General features: G+C 42.3%; 2 protein-coding genes across 4 annotated transcripts in view; one reads left to right on the plus strand and one right to left on the minus strand.

Annotated features, from left to right (window-relative positions):
- On the minus strand, window positions 1-18,115 carry POLR3G (RNA polymerase III subunit G). 3 transcript variants are annotated; one of them, XM_006132356.4, is made up of 8 exons: window positions 17,841-18,115; window positions 17,604-17,732; window positions 16,640-16,769; window positions 11,083-11,145; window positions 10,324-10,374; window positions 5,661-5,731; window positions 4,127-4,261; window positions 1-1,739 (listed from the first exon to the last, which is right to left on the minus strand). In XM_006132356.4, exons 2-8 carry the CDS (start codon window positions 17,721-17,723, stop codon window positions 1,653-1,655), a joined length of 657 nt encoding a protein of 218 aa, XP_006132418.1. In that variant the 5' UTR covers window positions 17,724-17,732; window positions 17,841-18,115; the 3' UTR covers window positions 1-1,652. The 3 variants fall into 3 exon arrangements, with proteins under 3 accessions (XP_006132418.1, XP_075788279.1, XP_025045093.1); XM_075932164.1 differs by having other exon boundaries at window positions 17,825-18,115; XM_025189308.2 differs by having other exon boundaries at window positions 5,661-5,728; window positions 17,604-18,115.
- Window positions 18,106-19,568, plus strand: part of MBLAC2 (metallo-beta-lactamase domain containing 2) — a 13,426-nt gene continuing 11,963 nt past the window's right edge. The window contains exon 1 of the mRNA XM_075932163.1: window positions 18,106-18,607. Within this exon, the coding sequence (XP_075788278.1) occupies window positions 18,133-18,607 (475 nt within the window). The 5' untranslated portion in view covers window positions 18,106-18,132. The remainder of the gene's footprint in view (window positions 18,608-19,568) is intronic.

Consider the following 19,568-nt stretch of genomic DNA (forward strand, 5'->3'; position numbering starts at 1 on the left):
AGGTGCTTAGGTACACAAAAATATTAGAGATACCTGAAAATGTACCTACCATTATTACAAATAATCTCAAGATTACTGTAATAGAAGGATTGTAATCACAACATATTCATCCTCAAATATAGAATATTTATAGATTTCATGGTATTGTTTTCACCACCCTATCAGTAAACATTAGCATATTACTCTTCTATTATATGTATCTGTCTTTTACAGTCTATTTTTTTTATTTTAAACCCGTCTTTTGTATTTTTGGCTATATTGGGAAGTAATTAAATAAAACCAATATTTCACATTTACATAACTAGCATTTTTACAAACACTGACTCTCACAACAGAACTATGAGGTAGGAAGTAGTATTTTCCCCATTAATAGATGGAGAAACTGATGCAGAGATAGGAAAGGGCTTATTCAAGGCTAGAGAGAAGAGCCAAAATAATGATTTCCCAGCTTCCCACTCCTTTACTCAATCTCAGAAACAAAACCTCTCTAAATGAATGAAACTATTTATTAGCCCCAGACCCCTCTCTGAGTACAAAGTAATTAATGAAACACAATGTTATCTCACATGGGCTCACCTCTGCTCTGCCTTCGTCCCTGTTCCTGCTCTCTTCTTTGCCCTTGCTCTTCTCCTGCCTTGCCTCAGCAATGAGGCCCGGTGGACTAGTGAAGTTGGAGGTCCAGATCTACAGCAGCAGAGGGGGAAACTGTTATGCAGTCCCAGCTTGCTCTGCTCTTCCAGCTGCATTGCTTCACTTCCCACATCACTGCCAGTGTGTGTGGGGTGAAGGGGGACAGACTCCAGCAGCAGGAACCAGGATCCCTGTCGATTTCCCCCAGATGCCCAAGGACTCTGGCCCTGCCAGCTACCAGCTAGCCTGTGTCCCTCTCATCTGTGGCATTTGGGAGCATGTGCCCTTCGCACACGTCGCCCATCATCTCATTAAGTCTCCTCACACCCAGCAAGCACTGGTTAGAAAGATGCTCCCTATTTGTCAAAGTGATGAATTATGAAAATTTGTTGATTAGAATGCAAGAGCCTTTCGAAATTATCTCCTTACCTTGTTAGGCCATGGTACCAAAGTACTTTTAGATTAGTTTGTTCATGAAAGTGCTCAATGTTCATTTATATTTTGATCCCCTGAATACAGAAATTATATAAATTCTATTAGAAAGTCAGCAGGTAAGTAGGAACAGCTTGTGTTCAGGAAGGATCACATCCCCGTTTCACATAAGTCAATATAAGTTTTGCTACCAACTTCAGTCGGAAGTTGATCCCCCTCATGCATAGAATGTAGTGAAGTGCAACTGCTTAGGCACAATTCAGTCAAAATGCATTTTTTCCCCAAGTGCCGTAGAGGTAATACAAAGTCATATATGCTACTTCCTATCTGGGAGGTCTAGAGAACCTTGCAGTGATAAATACTGGGCTCCAAAGTATTTGAGAAGAATGGAATATGGCAGCTAGGTCTCCCATATTTCAACCCAGGTACACAAAAATGGAAAAGATTGCCCTTTCATCTGAGGGTGAACTCAGCATTCCAACTCCATGTAGCTGCATCAAGAATCAAGAGGGCTCAGTCCATCTACAACTGGGTGCAAATGTTGTAGTGGATGTAGAAGGCCAGGGTAGGACACAATCTAATACAAATAACTAATAGGTTGCTTCATCCATATTGTCGTCACTGCCAGCACCAAAATCATCACCATCTTCAAAATATGAAGCAATGTAGTCGTTTTCCTAAATGAAAATAACATGGATCAAAATACTTTACCACTGATGTAGATAAGACAATTATTAAAATGTGCAGTTATTAAATAAGGCAAATTGCTTCATAACGTTAATCAGGAGAATACAGTACTATTCGGAAAGAAGAACGTGCTGGGATATACCCTCCTTTCTTAGTTTGATGAGAGACTACATTTTGGGACATTTCAACTTTGATTGTTTATACACGGACAGATGTATGGTGCCTCTATCACTTTCTTCCTGGAGGAGCTACAGTTATGGAAGGTAACAAACCATTTGGTGTTCACACTCCAGTGCAGCCCGAAATACAATCTGGATCTTCTTTCATGGTTTTTTTTTTTTTTTTAAATCTTCTGTTTTCAGATGCCAACAACCACCATGACTTTGGGAAACAGGGACAAGTAATTTGAAGCATGTTATGAAAAACTGTCTTTGATTTTTTTGATGGTGCATTTCATATTCTTTTTGGAAATATGCTTAGAAATATGAATATGCATAATCAGAATATTTCTTATGCAAAATATTTCATGTAACATATCACTAGAAATATTATAATTTGATGAATGTGTATATTCAATTTGTCTGCATGTATCACTCTTGTATTTGAAGTTAGATATATGAAGTCTAAATCTGTTTACTAATCTAGATGTGCTAAGTGAGGGCTATTAGCAATACGCAAAGAACTTAATGGCCCGGTACTTGGGATAATTATTTGTGAAGAGTCTTGCTTTTCCTCTAAGTGTGAGCAATGGGTGATCATACAAGACATATGGGCTACATCTACACTGCAGTGTTTTTGCACAGGAAGTCTTTTGCAGAAGAGTTCTTGACCAAAAACTTATTGCGCATAAAGCACATCCACACCTCAAAGTGCATCGCTTTTGCACAAGAGAGCGTCCACACTGCATGGACGCTCTTGCGCAAGAACGCTCTGATGGCCATTCACAGAATGGCCATCAGAGAACCTGTGCTTTTTTGAATAGGCTCTTTTTGTACAAGACACCCCTGTGGAGCATCCACACATACCTTTTTGCGCAAGAGCTGTAGCGCAAAAAGGAGTTATGCCTCATAGAAGGAGGTATTCCTACACCGCAAAAAGCCCACTGTTCTGTCGATTGACTGTAGATTTTCTTGCACAAAAACGTGCTTGAGGTGTGGACGCTCTGCGGGTTTTTGTGCAAAAAACACCGTTTTTACACAAAAACCTTGTAGTGTAAACGTAGCCATGGCCGGGTCACCAGATGTTGGAGCCCATTTTGGATAATGTACTTGTTTATGGGAAGTGTGAAAAAGTTTAAACTGAACATAAAGGATTGCTGCCTTAGGCAAAAGCTACATATAGGCAGGGAACCAGACAACAGAGGGGGCAGCCAGACTCAAGGACACCCCTGTTTTACCATATAAGAAGTCAGTTACAACCACCTGGATCTGAAGGATCAGGCCCAAGTTGGAAGGCAACACAGCTTGTGATAAAAGATCATTAGAACTGCTGTTAGGGTAAGAAATTTTATGTATCAAGTGTTTTTTGTTTGGTTGTTTTTAAACTGCAGGATGCACCTCTGAAATCAGTCACTCTCTGGTTTGGCAATATCCATGGTCTGGCAGGAGACTCTGGTCCAGGAGCTTAATGGCAGGAGGGACAACAGCCCATGGAGGAGCCCCACAGCAGTGCTGGTGCTCGGGCTGTAGAACCCCAGCGGCCTACAGCAGCATGGAGCTGGGAGACGGGAGAGCCTCAGCCACCTGTGGCAGCTCAGGGCTGGGGGCCATAGAAAGCCAGCAGCATGCAGCAGCACCCAGCCAGGGAAACCTGGTCACCTGCAGCAGCACAGAACTGGGAATGGGAGAAGCCCGGCAGAACGCAGCAGTGTGGGGCCAGGGAATCTTAGTCGCCCACTCAGTATGGGGCCAAAGAAGCCCAGCCTCCCACAACAGCAAGTAGCTGGGGGTTAAAGAACTTTAGCTGCCCGCAGCAGCGCAGAGCTGGAGAAACACGGTCATCTGCAACAGCTCAAGGCTAGTGCTAGGACTGGAGAACACCAGCTGCCTATGGTAGCTCGAAGTCAGGGGGCAGTGGCAGCATGACCTACAGCCTGGCTAGGAAGGGAGTAGAGGGGGCCAGAGGCAGGAGGCCATCTGGCTCTTGGCCGGTGGCAGGAGACTCATCCCCCAGTCCAGGGGTTGGGGAGTGTCCAACCTATATTAGGCTTCACTGCAGGCACACTTCATTTCAGTCATCATTTTTGTCTCCATTTTTACCTCTGACAAATAGGGTCTGGCTCTGGGCAGGTGGCAGGGGACACGTCCCCTGGTCCAGCATATTCTCTCATTCGGGACCAGTCAGGTCCTGACGGTACAGCTAGAAAAGGAATGAGTACCTCTTCATGTTCCTCTTCATCATATTCTTGTTCATTTGCTTCTTCTTCTTCTCCTTCTTCTTCACCCCCCTCTTTGTCTTTTTCTTTCTCTTTTTCCTCATCAGATTTTTCTTCGTCACCTTTCTTTTCCAACTCCTGTCACAAGTTAGACTCTTTAACATATTCTACCAACAACATACCCAGCACACTATCAATATATAAAATGCAGAGTTCGGTTTTGTTGTATTGCAACTAATAAGGCAACTAAGCAAACAATGGTATAGACATAGCAGGCAATTATGTTACTTACCAAAATGCCAAGAGTTTCATAGGACTTATTAGATCAAATGCTCACCATTATGTTTTAGCACATCTTGTGCAGTACTCCAGTGCTGAATTCTCTTTCCCATTATCTTAGGGCAAAACGGTAATTATATGTGCAAGCAAACACTGTGCATTATAAGACAAAGAACACTACATAACACCTGCTCCAAAGTGCTTCTGTACTAAGTCAGACAAGGAAAAAGATACACAGGGCAACTCTGCCTCTCAGCCTCTTAACATCAGGGCTGGAGCACACCCCTCCACTCCCTGGACCGGCTGAGGTCAGCCTAGAGCAGCCTCCACTTCAGAGAGGGATTGCTACAGCACAGCTGCTCGTGACCTCCACTGTCACCACAGCTCCTGGTTCCCTGCACTGGGGGGCCTGGCAAGGCTGCTCCTGGGTACCAGTTAACTATTACCCGGCAAGCATCACCGGTTAAGGGTGATGTTTATTGGGTAACCGTTTGACCAGTTGCTCATTCACGTCCCTACGTACAACACATAGTTACATACTTTCATGATTATGGTTAAAATTTCCTTCCAATTTGTCCAGCCGTTGTTCCAAATGTCCCCCACCACACTTCCTTTCTTCTCAACTCTCCTTATTGGTTTAATTTGCAGCATTGGTAGATTGGGTGAGCACTGACAGACCTCTCTCTCCTGGTGGTGGTAGCTCTTCAACAGTGTTCCCTGTAAGCTGAATGCTTGAGCGGACACCCACGAGAGAATCAAATGCTGCCCAGCTGATTAGCAGAGTGTCTACAGCCGGCAGCATGTGTTTCTATTGCTGGTACACATCCATACATACTTCAGTGCAAACAACAAAATGTATTCTTCCATGATGGAAAAAATTAAAAGGGACATTAGTCCTGAACCAAGTTCTCACTGCTCTCTTCACAGCACCCCAATGCTCCCTATTGCCACATTCCCCCCCGTAAAAATGAGCAGTCAGACATCTTGCTCAAAAGGCCAAAAAGCAGCAGTTTATAGAGGGAAATCACCAGAGTTTGGTAAATGAGAGACAGTCCTCATCCAATCTCTTCAAACACCATACAAGTTGTGTGTCAGCAAGGCAATACAAGGCTAGAGAAATAAATGACTTAAGTGTCAGATGTCCCACCCTATGCAGGATGATTGAGATATAACAGCTATTGAATTATTTTTCTGCAGCTTGCATTACGCAACAGAAGCTATACAGAGAAGCTGCATCTTTACATCAAGTAGGTCTTACCTCAATTTTTTTCAACAAATCCACATTACTTTTAGGTGTGGCAACTTTTGCCTTTTTCGTTTTGCCACCTGCTGAAGTAAAATAATAAGTTATCTAATGTACTTTCTGAATTCCTACATAGATAATACTCTTTATTCACTACTAGAGGTTACAGCACTATTAACATCTGTGCTATATCCTTGCTTTACACTTGCAAATCCTTTATCCTCCACTGAATTGCAACAGTCCAATTTATGTAAATGATGCATTTTTTTCTAATTAAGGCAGATCTGAAACTCAACTTTGAATAGACTTTTGTCCAAATTGTGATACTGAGCTTCAGTCAAATAATTTTCAAACATATTCAAAGCTGGTTAAGAAAGTACAGAAGAAAATATTTCATTGCCATGTTCCATCATCTTAAAGATATTAGAAACCTATCATTTATTCTTATTCAGAATATGTAGCTTTAAGATCATAGCAGGTATTTGTAGCAGTTCAGTAGTCCTCATCTTCAAATATCCTGCCATCTTAACAGCTGTTGATCTAGCTGAGAAAAGACACAGTGGCTTCTGCTGACACCAGGTTGCATATTATATGGATATAACTGAAGTAGAGTTGTCTCTTTAAGAAGAAATAGGATATTGGCTAAGCAGTCCTGACACATAAATCCTTGGTAAAAGGCTGTAGAGAAGGCCTGACCTTTTACTTTATTTCATTCTTTGTTAATAAAGCCAAACTCCACAAAAGAATGAGCTTTTATTTCTACGTAGGTATGCAGACTTTGTTTTAAACCCAGCTATGTAATAGAATCATATAATACTAGAAATGGAAGAGATCACAAGATGTTATTAAGTCCAGTTGCCTGCACTCATGCCGGGACCATGTAGCATCAAGATCAGCCCTGACAGGTTTTTGTCTAACCTGCTCTTTAAAAACTCCAGTGTTGCAAACTACATCATTGTAAAAGCATTTCTTTTTGTAGAATAACAACTCTTAAGAGAGTTCCATTTTTTGGGATGGCAAAATAGAAATTAAGCAGTTCAGGCCCTAATTTTCAGAAATGCAAACTTTCCAAAAACAGTAAGATGTCTATGGATCGAGAAGCCAGGAACATAACTCGATCTTTGGATCCCAAATCCTCTGCTTTACTCCATTACACAAGGATTTCTCAAATGGGGCTGTAGCATTAATTCCTCTTCATGTGATAACCTACAATAGCCAAACTGTAAAATTATAGAGATGGCAGTCATAGTGCCGTAGTAGAGAAGGAGCTGGAATTTGCACTTGTACTAGGGATTAAATTCTTTTGTTTTATACAAGACAACAGCATAACTTCCCATTACAACATAAAAATTACAAGACTTACTCTTCAGTTATTGAACGATAAAAATAGGAAAATAATAAAGTGTTGAAGGGTGTGTGGTTTTCAAGTACACTGGAATAAAACCTGATTTTTTTTATATAGACTAGTTTTTGAGAAAAAGATTAAAGACTGACAGAAAGATATAGATTCTGTTATGTAGGAAGCATTTGCTGGTGACAATGCTTCTGTTCACTGGAATGCTTTGTATAGACAGTAGGGATGTGAATGTTTAACCGGTTAACCAGTGGAGGATGGAGCAGCTACTTGGCTGCTGCGGTCAGGAAGCTGCTGCAGCTCCATGGCGTGCATTCCCCATAGACAAGGGCCACTTAACTCATCTGGAGCAGCGCCGCTTGCTGCAGGAGGGGTCACAGGCAGGGACTTCTCTGGCCAGGATGGAGTGGCCCCTCAGCTCCTCCTTTTCAATCCATTAACCAGTTACACAAGGTGTTTAACTGGTTAACCAATTAAATGGGATTTTACATCCCCACAAGACCAGCAACAAGGAAATATTATTTTTAGCTTAACTCTAACAATCCAACATAGTACATCTTTGATGCAAGCAGAGCTGCTATATAATAATTTATGAACTGTGTATTGACCTGATTATGCTTGTTTCTGAATATACTGTTTTAGATTTTAGTTTTATAGAGCACAATTAGAAAGAAACAGAAAGGAAACAAAATGGCTTAATATAAACCACTTTTCCAAAAAACTCTTGAAGGTTGTGAAAAAAATAATACCCCTAAAGGAAAGGCTGGGGAACGAGAAGATCAAAGGACTATAGCAGTTTAAAAAGAAATTCTCCGGATAAGTGTTGGAGGCAGTTACTATATACACCAGCCACAACTTCCAGAAGGACAGATGTCAAATTCAGTTGTACCTCCTGGGTAAGCATAGTTGAAACACAGCATATACATAGCAAAGGGCATAATCTAAAGTGGCAGAACTGCAGAAGTCCATTCATGGGAGGTAAAGGCATGAAGCCTAAAACATGATGGGTGCACAGAGACAAGAGAGAAAACAAGAGTTGCAACTAGCCCTTTAACTATGGCTATATTATTATCCAGAAGTAAAAGTCTCTCCCAGAACTATGTGCAGTTAGTATGAACAAAACAAGTTGGTTTGGATGTAGGGATGTGGATGTTTAACCAGTGGGGGCTGGAGCAGCTCCCTGCCTGCCACAAGTAGGGGACTGCTCCAGCTCCACAGGGAGCCTGCCGTGTACAGGGTCTGCTCCAGTTATCTGGAACAGCCCTGTCCATGGCAAGCCAGGGTGCCCCGCAGGAGGGAGCTTCTTCCGTATCCGGAACAGTCTCTGGCCACAGCGGGCTCCCTGTAGGCAGGGGCTGTTCCTGCCTGCAGTTAGGCGCCACTCCTGCCCACTTCAGCCCACTCCCCTTTTAATCTGTTAACTGATTAAACAACATGTTTAACCAGTTCACCAATTAAATGAGATTTTGCATCCTTAGTAGGATTCCAAAATCAAAAAATTGATTTGAACCAAGAGAGGAAAAAAAAAAAACCCAATCCAAAACTACTACCTTCCACCAAAAAACACACACATTTGACTTGATTATTTAGATTACAATTATCAGAATATGCCAAGATGATGTAATGTACTTATGCATTAGTGACCACCACAAACCTCTGAGCTGTGTCTAGACTGGCCAGTTTTTCCGGAAAATCAGCCACTTTTCCAGAAAAACTTGCCAGTTGTCTACACTGGCTGCTTGAATTTCCACAGAAGCACTGACAATCTCATGTAAGATTGTCAGTGTTCTTGTGGAAATACTATGCTGCTCCCGTTCAGGCGAAAGTCCTTTTGCGCAAAACTTTTGCGCAAAAGGACCAGTGTAGACAGCTCAGATTTGTTTTCCGCAAAAAAGCCCCGATTGTGAAAATGGCGATCAGGGCTTTTTTGCGGAAAAGCGTCCGTGCCAATCTCGACACTCTGTTCTGAAAATGCTTTTAACGGAAATCTTTTCCGTTAAAAGCATTTCTGGAAAATCATGCCAGTCTAGACGTAGCCCTGCAGTATATGTTTTCTGAAAAGATTCTATACTAACATTGGTACTGTTTCCAAAAAAATGTTAAAGGGACCTGTATCTTTCTTATGCTCTCAGAAGTTAAACTATTCTACTGACTTTTGAAACTAAAGAGAGAAAATGGTCAGTTTTGATGTGAAATTAATGGCAAAAATGATTCTAAATAGGCAGTGACTCTGAGCCTAATGTTTATGGTCATCATATGAAGTCCCTTAGGCAAAGGAACAAAGCAGCAGCTGATTTTCTTAGGATGTGAGAGAGCTAATTACCGGCTCAGTCTGTATAAATGCAACACTAATTACACTTGGAACATCAGCTCTAAACTGGTTTCTTCTTTGGTGATTCTGACAATAAGATTTTAATTTCCAGTAGAATGCTTGCACTCTACCTTCAGTACCAGGCTTCTGAAAGAGGCTCTTAAAAGGAACAAAGCTTCCAGCTGTGCCAGTCTCCATGACTACCTCACATTCACTTTTATGTGTTCTATTTTATCCTTGAACTGAAAGATGACACATTAAAGACTTGGACAAAGGGGTAATGAAAGTAAATAATTATACACAGCAGACATGTAGGTACCAGTCAAAGGGTTGCTTCACATCAACAAAACAATAGTTCTCTAGAGAAAATCAGAATAAAAGTCATGCATATCAGGGAACACTGAAAAATATAATTTACACTACAAAATATCATAAAATAAACTCCTTTCTCTTTAAGATCAATCAATACCAGCTCTAACTACTGTTGAAGGATCTGGTTTACAATTCTGCCAGAGAGAACTGAAAATCAACAGAAAAGGAAAAATGGGGGAAAAAAACCCAGAAGTTACATTAAATCACATACAAAAACTTAAAGAGAAGAACCAACCAAATCACAAGCAGGAAAACAAATAATGGAGTGTGGGTAAACAATGGTTAAAGATGTTTGCAAACTTCTGAAAGCAATAGCAAAAGAATACCAATATTTTTTAACTCACTCAGTGCTACCCCATCAGTGTTCAAAGACATATTAGTACAAAAAGCAGAAACATCAACTCTATTAAAGTTCAATTATTTTCTTAAAACATCAAAATTTGACTTTGCTTGTTTTGAAACCATCCTATAAATAAAATAATAAATACACCAGTCAAATGATATTTAAAACAAATGACCAAAAAAGCTAATAAAAATGTTTTAAAAATTATTTTCAGTTTTATCTTCAACCAGCTCAAACAACTGTCTCTTTACACCTAACTGCTAGGTACTGAATGGTTCCTTAAAACTACAGCAGGTACCTTTTTTGGTCTTTATCCTTGGCTTCATCTCTCTTGGGAGCCTTCTCCAATCTGCATAAGAAAATCATTTTAATACACAGGAATTATTATTTATTTGTATTATATTAGTTCCCAAAGGAGCTTGGTGCAGAATTAATGTAGGCTCTAATGCTGCAAACACAGGCTCAAAATTTTGATATGCAACTAGTCCCACTAAAATCAACACATATACTTGAAATTATGTCATAGTGATTTACAGAATCAGGACCATATAACAAAAGAGAGTTTCTGCCCTGAAAAAGCAACTGAAGTTCAGACATAAGTGGCTCAAGTAACCTTTAATTTTTTACACATTAATAGTTAGCAGTAATGAAGCTATGAAGATAAAGCTGACATGCCCTTTCCATTCTAAACCTCAAATCTTCAGGTCACCAATACCAAAATTTCATTGACTAAATTTCTTATGTTAATCCGCAGCACAAGATTGAATTTGGGGGGGGGGGGGGGGGGAGGGGGAAATGAGATGTAAACCTGAGACACTGAGTTGCAAATAAAAGGAAAAAGCCACATTTATTTTTCCAGGCAGCTCAAAACACAGGTTTGTCAAGTTTGCAGAGGTAAAGCATTTATCTAGGCCTCCACAAGAAATGCAACATTTAGTAAGGTTGCAAATGCCATTTGACTGGCATTGTTTTAAAATGGAGAAACCTGGCATTTAAGAAAACGTATAGATTATACAAGATCTATCCAGATTTTCACTATTGCAATTTACATTATTACCTGGGGTCCATTCCATGGATTCTTTTCTCATTTGCAAATACTTTTTACTATATTTTTCAACTCCTAGAGAACAAGAAAAACCTACAGTTATTGATCTATTTCTTTTTGCATGCTATAAAACAAGGCATTCCAAACTCTTGTATATGCTTCTCTTGACTAGATATGCACACACCTTCCTTTTATGCAGACACTTCTTGCATTGTGTTACTGCTGAACATGATTAACTTCATTATCATGAACACTTCCCCTGAAATCAATGGGACTACAGGTTGAAGCTCTAAAATCTGGGACTCTCTGGTCCAGCAACATCCAAGGTCTGGCAGGATTCAGAAGCACAACCAGGGCTGGGCTGGCAGTGGGGAGCCCAGCCCCAGCGGGGCCAATGCAGAACAGACAGCTGGCTGCAAGGAGCACAGCCCCAACCAGGGCTAGAGCTAGCAGGGCTGGTGGCTAGGAGCACAACCCCAGAGGCGCTGGCGCAGTGAGAAGCACAGCCTCAGTAGGGGCTGGCATGATGCAAGAATGCAGTCCCAGCTGGGGCTGGCAGCAGGGAGCTCAGCCCCGGTTGGGGCTGAAGTCAGCTCAACGCACAGCCCTGGCCCTTGCTGAGAGGAAGGGAGGCACAGCCCCTGCTGGGGCTGGAGACAGTGGAGTCGGCCCCTATCTGGGGCTGGTATGGTGGGGGACTGGAAGCAGCAGCAGGCAGCACAGCCTCACCTGGAAGCAGAGCCTACAACCAGGTAGGGAGCCTTGACCCTCTCTTGTCGGGCGAACTCCATTGTTTGGGATCACTCAGGTCCCGAGGGTACCAGACAAGGGAGATCTGACCTGTACTAACGCGCATAAGGGCTTGTCTACATTTAAATTGCTACAGCAGCATAACTGTGCCACAGTAGCATGTCAGTGAAGATTCTATGTATGCTAATGGGAAGGTTCTTCCCAAGCAACATAAATGTAACTGGAAAAAATGCACTACTACTGAATTAAGAATGTCTATATACAGAGTTATAAGATATAGTTAGATCACTTCAAATCCACACCTTAGATTATAATGAAAAACCTTCCCATATTGGTAAGCCACCCCTCAGTAAAGAAATAAAACAAAACCAAATCTAGGATTAGAACTCTGGCACTCTTGATTGTTAGTCCCTCTTTATTACTAAAGCCATAATGCCTCTAAACAGAAAATAAATTACATTCTTTCAATAAAAAAATATTAATTTATACTGTAGTGTTCAATAATCCCCAAAAGGGATCAGGGGCCTGTATGATAGGCTCTGTACCAACAAACCACCTCAGAATCTAAGATTTACATGACACACAAAATACATTGACAAATTAAGATGTGGGAGATGGAGAACTGCGCATGCACAATGCGGCTCTTGAGCATGTGCAGAGCTGGGCTGGCGAGCAGCTTTCACCGCGGTTCATCAAGCCCTGTCAATAGTACATTCAACTCTAAATCAATTATGCATATGAACCCCATTATTTGGGTTTCTAGTCTTTTACCAGGGCAAGTGCAAGAATAAGAAACAACAGATACAGTGGAACAAAAGCTCAGGTTAAAAATGATGGGACCACAAGGGGTACATAAAGTAAATGGTGTTGGGGTTTTTGTTCAAACTGTCAATGGCAGGGGAGGAAAAACTGGTGGCTTTGATTTCAAAATTTAAATCCATAATGGAAGAACATCATTGTAACTGCTAGCATATGTGGTAAAATCTGTGTGCACCATTGACTTATCTCAACCAACCATAGCTACTTAGCAAACTGAAACCCAACTGCTGGAATGCCAGTCATAGACTTTCAGCAGATAACTATAGAACAAGTCCTATCAGTGATGGAACTCCAAGCTAAAGGGAACAAAGAGCATTTACAGAACTGTAATTCACAACTCTTTGAACATAGGTTTCCTTCCTTATTCTCATCACCTACAGTATTATAGTTTAGAATGCAAATAGACTGCAGTGCCTCCTCAATTTATTGTCCCACGAGTAAACAAAGGGGAAAAAAAGATGTAGGCAAAGTCTACACTGACAAAACTTCAGCTGTTCAGAGGCGTTCAAAAAACAAACGAACAAACAAACAAACCCACCCACCCACCCACCCTGAAAGACTAAAGTTTTACCGCAAGTGCCAGTGTGAATATTGCATTTTCAGAAGGAGAGCTCCCGGGCTGAGAAAGTGAACGCTGCTTATTGGAGGTAGAAGTATTTTGTCAAGAAAAGAGCTGTGACAGCTGCTACATTACCCACCTTTTAGTGCCACGGCTGTATCAACATGCAGCTGCGTACAAAATGGTGTTGGGGTTTTGGACCCTGGGGCAGAGCAGCTGGGGCGCTGCCGATTGGTCCTGCAGCGCCGCTCTGGGCACTACTGGACCAACCCGGCAGCACCCGAGCTGCTCTGCCCCAGGTCCTGATTCAGCCGCTGCTGGTCAGTTTCAGCATTGGCTGAATCAGGACGCCTGGGGCAGAGCAGATGGGGTGCTGCTGGGTTGGTCCAGTAGCACCGAGGAGCGGCGCTACTGGAGCAACCCAGCAGCACCCCAGCTGCTCTGCCCCAGGCGTCCCCAAGTCAGCTTCTGCTGAAACTGACCAGCGCTGACTACAGGAAGCCCGAGGCAGAGTTGCTCTGCCCCGGGCTTCCTGGAATCAGCTGCTGATCAGTTTCAGCAGCAGCTGACTTGGGGACGCCTGGGGTTCTTAAGTTGATTCTGTATGTAAATCAGAACTGGCAGTCAGTTTCAGCAGCGGCTGAATCTGGACGCCAGTTCCGACTTACATACAGATTCAACTTAAGAACAAACCTACAGTCCCTATCTTGTACGTAACCCGGGGACTGCCTGTAGTGTAGACACTTACTACAGAGATGGAAGGAGGTTTTCCATTAATCCAGCTCTGTAGGAGGCAATGGATAGGAAAATGGGGTTTGGGTTGGTTTACCTACAATTATTCACATGCCTGAACAAGCTTGGTTGACCTAAGTTTTAGCTGTAGACCAGGCCTTCATAGTTTGTAAAGGCACTCTTCTCCCGGCTAATTAAAACGTTTCAGAAGTTATCATTAATGTTAATATTCACAGACTAAATTCAAGAAGAACGGGATGGACAATATTTTTCAGCTTGACTGACAGTAACAATAAGTAGCAGGCAAGCAAAGCAGGGCCAACTAAATCATTCTAGCCACAGCTTTGTCAATCCTGGCTTAAAAACCTCTAAAGATGGAAATTTTGCTATTTCCCTAGACAACTCACTCCAGTTGTGTTTAAGTGATATCTTCTCATTTTTAGTTGATGGATGTTACCCCAGTTCCCATACATCATTCATTCCCCGTCAGATCCCAAATAAACATGAATTAAAATTAAGCTCCTGTATCAAAATGGTCAATCACGTATTCCACAGCCTAAAATCTATATTAACATTACAAAAAAAAAAAATCACACTACAAAATCTTATATGCCAGTGATATTGTCAAAACACAATATCCTTTCCCACGTCTTTCTTTTGCCACCTTAGCTATTTTAAGCATTCCATTAGTACACTTGATCATTTTAATACAAAAAAAGAAAAGAAAAAAGAGAGGACATACTCCTTTCATCAGTTAACTACCTGTGATAATCAAAGTCAGGTGTGCTGATAGGAAGGAAAAACAGAAATATGATCATTTGTTACTGCAAGATTCTTACAACTTTGTCTGCAATATTTGTTTGTCAAATGCATAAACAACTCAAATTGAGAAGACAAGACTTCTCCCCAGCACACACCTAAACCTGTGTAGGGGAACCTGCCTGGGAATTCATTAATGCCCTGCCCGGGCACTCATTAATGGATTTAAAAGCAGCCACACATCAATATAAGTGACATCATCACAGGTCCTAACCACATAAGCCACAACATCAGGGGCTCATACAACAGCACATCCTCTAATCCTCTGTCACGTACATTGGCCAAACTGGACAGTCTCTACAACAAAGAATAAATGGTCACAAGTCAGATATCAGAAATGGTAACATGCAAAAACCTGTAGGGGAACATTTTAACCTGCCTGGGCACTCATTAATGAATTTAAAAGTAGCCAATGTTCTATAAAGGAATTTCACTAGCCAATTCCAGAGAGAGTGTGTGGAATCCACATTCATCTGCATATTTGACAATGTTTTTCGGGGATTGAACAATGACATTATCTAAATGTCGCATTATAAAGCCAGCCCTGCCTGCATTTAACACCTCATTTTTACATCAAAAGCTAGGTATAGGACACATCCAGCCCACTTAATTAGCCTCATCAGCACCCATCCTACACTTGACAGGTATCTATTTTTTCTCCTCTTCTTCTTCTGTTATAAATTCTCCAGCTCATCTGATGAAGTGGGTTTTGCCCGTGAAAGCTCATGATACTGTCTATGTATATTTGTTAGTCTCTAATAGGGATGTAAGCAAAAGCTTATCGAATAGCCGACATACAATAAAAGCCAGTTCTTCCCAGCTCCAGCTCTGTGGAAGGAGGCAGGGGTGCAGTGGCATTGGTCCACCTTGGAAATGTGTAAGAGCCCTGCTGAGGCTCTTGTACATTTCAAAGCAGAAGCACCCTATGGAGCCAGGGACCAGCCAGGGAATCAGCATCCCCTGCTGGCCCCAGGCTCCCTTCATTTCAACCTTGAAATGTACAAGAGTCCCTGCTGGGGCTCTTGTGCATTTCAAATGTGGAACACACATGGCACTTACACCCTTGAAATATATCAATAGCTGGGTGGGCTCTTGCTACATTTCAAAGCAGAAGAGCCCTTATCGACTAATCAAATAGTTGATGGAAATTCCATCGATTATTCAATTAGTTGATTAATCTAATTTTAACCCTAGTCTCTAAGGTGCCACAGGCCTACTAGTTTTTAAAGTTATACACTAAAGGCTACGTCTAGACTGGCCCCTAATTCCGGAAAAGTCATGCAAAGCAGGTAAGTCAGAATAGGGAAATCTGCGGGGGATTTAAATATCCCCCGCGGGATTTAAATAAACATGTCCGCCGCTTTTTTTCTGGCTTGGGGAAAAGCCGGAAAAAAGTGTCTAGACTGGCGCGATCCTCCGGAATAAGGAGGAAATAAGAGATCCTCCGGAATAAAGCCCTTTTCCGGAGGATCTCTTATTTCCTCCTTATTCCGGAGGATCGCGCCAGTCTAGACACTTTTTTCCGGCTTTTCCCCAAGCCAGAAAAAAAGCGGCGGACATGTTTATTTAAATCCCGCGGGGGATATTTAAATCCCCCGCGGATTTCCCTATTCTGACTTACCTGCTTTGCATGACTATTCCGTTTTATGGGGCCAGTGTAGACGTAGCCTAACATAGCTACACTCCGAGACTGGTGTTTATTTTTTAGTTACAGCAAATTTAGACATTACTTGTAACTCTCCTAGCTGCAGAAGTTTCTTAGTAAAATGTAACTTTCAAGTTGTCATTGTCCCTATTTAGTGTCAGTACTACAGCTTGAACATAAAGACTAATTATTACAGTTTCCATACACAAATACATTTTGCTGATTTACATTTATGCAGAACAAACCTTGTTTTTCATCTTTGCTTGGCATAAAATAAGGCGTATTTTTCATACTTCCTCTAAATTCTTGCTTCAAGGCCAACATATAATCTTCTTCTTCTCCCATTTTCAGAGGCACTGGCTTAAAACCTGTTGACTGTGTAAATTAAGGTACATAATTGCATTAATATCCATCACATACAGCAACACATAAAACTACAGAAAAAATGCCTCTACTTATGGAGGAGTTCAATTATGTATTATACTAGTTTGCAAATATGTTTCACTGCATTCTGACAATATGTTCAGAACTTTATAATGCATATTTTTCAATTAAATTGTAAAAAGGATTTCTTTCTTTTTAATATATCCATCATGAAAACCTCTATTAGGAAAGGAATAAAACAAGAAATATCTAAAACATTTTTAACATAAAAACATAACATTCTAATTCAATTGACTTTAGGTCAGTGAAGGTGCACATCACCATTCACTCCACCCGCCCCCCCTTTCAAATGTCTCAGGCTAGCTGACTTGCTCTGAAGCCCTTACTGCTGCTAACTTCAGTGAGAGCAATTTCAACAACACCACTTCCCAAAATATGGTTCAATCTATGCTAAACATAATTAATCTGACCAATATTTTAATCATGTTAGTTATCTCCTGGACAGCAATACAATTTAACAGGTCTCAAAAAAAAAATCATCCCACTGTGGCCTTGTCTAAACTAGAGAACATGGGATCTGTAAAGCTCTCACAGTGCAGCTCCAAGACAACACAGTGTAAACACCTCAATTCTTATAAACGGTCTCTCTCTGCTGTTGAGATTTCTATCTCTGGGAACACACAGAGACGTGGATTAGCTACTTTCAAAACTGATTTATTAGATTTTTTCCATCCATTTAACGGTTCATTACCTAAATATGAACATGAAACACTTTGTTCAGACATGCAACTTGTTCTTAAAATGAAGCTTGTTCTCTTTACTTACAGGAAACAACGGAGGGGGCTTGAATGCTACTTCAGGTAGCGTTTCACCTTTGGAAAAGCCAATAGCCTCGATGTTGAAAGTAAATGCAGCACGTCCTCTTCCTTTTCCTGACCCAGCCATTTGGAATTACTGAAAATATTATTAGATTCTAGTTGCATCACAAAAAATAAAGCCAAAAGTAAGATGGAAAAAAGTCAAAGACTGAGAAAAGGTATTTTTACATTGCAAGTGTCATACCAATGATGATCTCCAGCTTGGAAAAAATGTGGGTCTGTCTAGAAATCAAATGGGACTCCAGACTCCATTTTTAGCTATTAATCAAACATGAAGGCGTTTTAAAACTGAGACTGTGGGAATTTAGTTCTGTGGGGCTGGGCGCTCAGTTCCAGGCACAATTTTAAAAGATGGGAACACGTGTCAGCCAGCTCCACCCCCGGCGACGCTGCCGCAGCCCGCAGTGGGGTGGGGCGCCGCGCAGGCTCCTCCTGGGGGCGGTGGCTTCGCAGTGCTGGGCTCGCAGCGGCCCGGCATGTCGGCGCTGGAGTGGTACGCGCATAAGCCCCTGGGCGGCGGCATCTACTGGATCCAGGAGCGGTTCTACGAGTCCGGCAACCGAGCCAACATCTGGCTGGTGCGGGGTTCGCAGCGCGACGTAGTGATCGACACCGGCCTGGGGCTACGCAGCCTGCCCGACTACCTGCACTCGGCCGGGCTGCTGGGGCCGGGCGCCGGGCCCGGGGAGGCGGAGGAGGCAGCGGCGGGAGGGGGCAGGAGGCCGCTGCTGGCCGTGGCCACCCATGTGCACTTCGACCACGCGGGCGGGCTGCACCAGTTCGACGAGGTGGCGGTGCACAGCGCCGAGGCGGGCGCGCTGCTGCGCGGGGACAACTACGAGACCGTCACCTGGCTGTCGGACAGCGAGGTGGTGCGGCCGCCCAGCCCCGGCTGGAGCGCCCGGCAGTTCCGAGTGCAGCCCGTGCAGCCCACCCACGTCCTGCAGGAGGGTAAGGGGCGGGCGGTCAGCGCTGGGGTGGGGAGCGGGGTATGTTCATGGCGGGAGGGCAAAGCTGCACAGACACTCCATAGGGCACCTGCCCTATTGGGGGTGGGGAGGCATATAAGGCGGGTGAGTTGGGCATGTGTATACGTGCCTGTGCTTACACTTAGGTCACTAGCTGCTACGTGTCTGTGTGTAAGTCAAGTGGGGCTGGGGTGAGTTGTGCGTCTCTGTCAGACAACAGTATGTAGGTGCATCACTGCGAGTTGGATCTGTACAGTACTTGAGGGGGGTACTGGGTGTGACAGTACATCGGGGTATGTCTGCCTTACCGTCTGTGGGAAGGAGTGCATATGCTGCGTTTGTGTCTAATCAGTGCGTGTCCATAGATGTGCATGTTTCAGATCTGCATCTTTAACTTTGGGTTGTGCAAAATGCTTCTAGACTGAACATCGGTTTATATACACTGCGTCATGTTTATTTGTATCTAAATATATATATATCACTTTTATAGTGTTAGTATATTGTACTTGAATCTAAAACAATTTTTATGTAAAGGGGTATCCTCACTGGATCTGTTATGCTACATTCCACATTTGTGATCTATGTTTGTACCACATATAGTAATCAGTTAATTTATAATAAGTGATCAGGATGTATGTTTATAGTGCATGTACATCAGTGTATTTCAGGATTCAGCTAAAAGGCTTGAATTTTTTGTTGTTGTTGCTTTGGGTTTGTTGGCTTTCTATGCCTGTCCAAAGATCTTACTTAATACTACTAACACTATAAGTCTGAAAGAATTTTGATTTTGGTGGTAAGTATCAGGGGGGTAGCTGGGTTAGTCTGAATATGCAAAAGCAATGAGGAGTCCTGTAGCATCGTATAAATTAACAGATTTATTGGCCGCATAAGCTTTCTCCCATGAAAGCTTATGCTCCAATAAATCTGTTAATTTATGACTATAA

This window comes from Pelodiscus sinensis, chromosome 6 (genome assembly GCF_049634645.1).
Source record: "Pelodiscus sinensis isolate JC-2024 chromosome 6, ASM4963464v1, whole genome shotgun sequence".
Classification (NCBI taxonomy): domain Eukaryota; kingdom Metazoa; phylum Chordata; order Testudines; family Trionychidae; genus Pelodiscus; species Pelodiscus sinensis.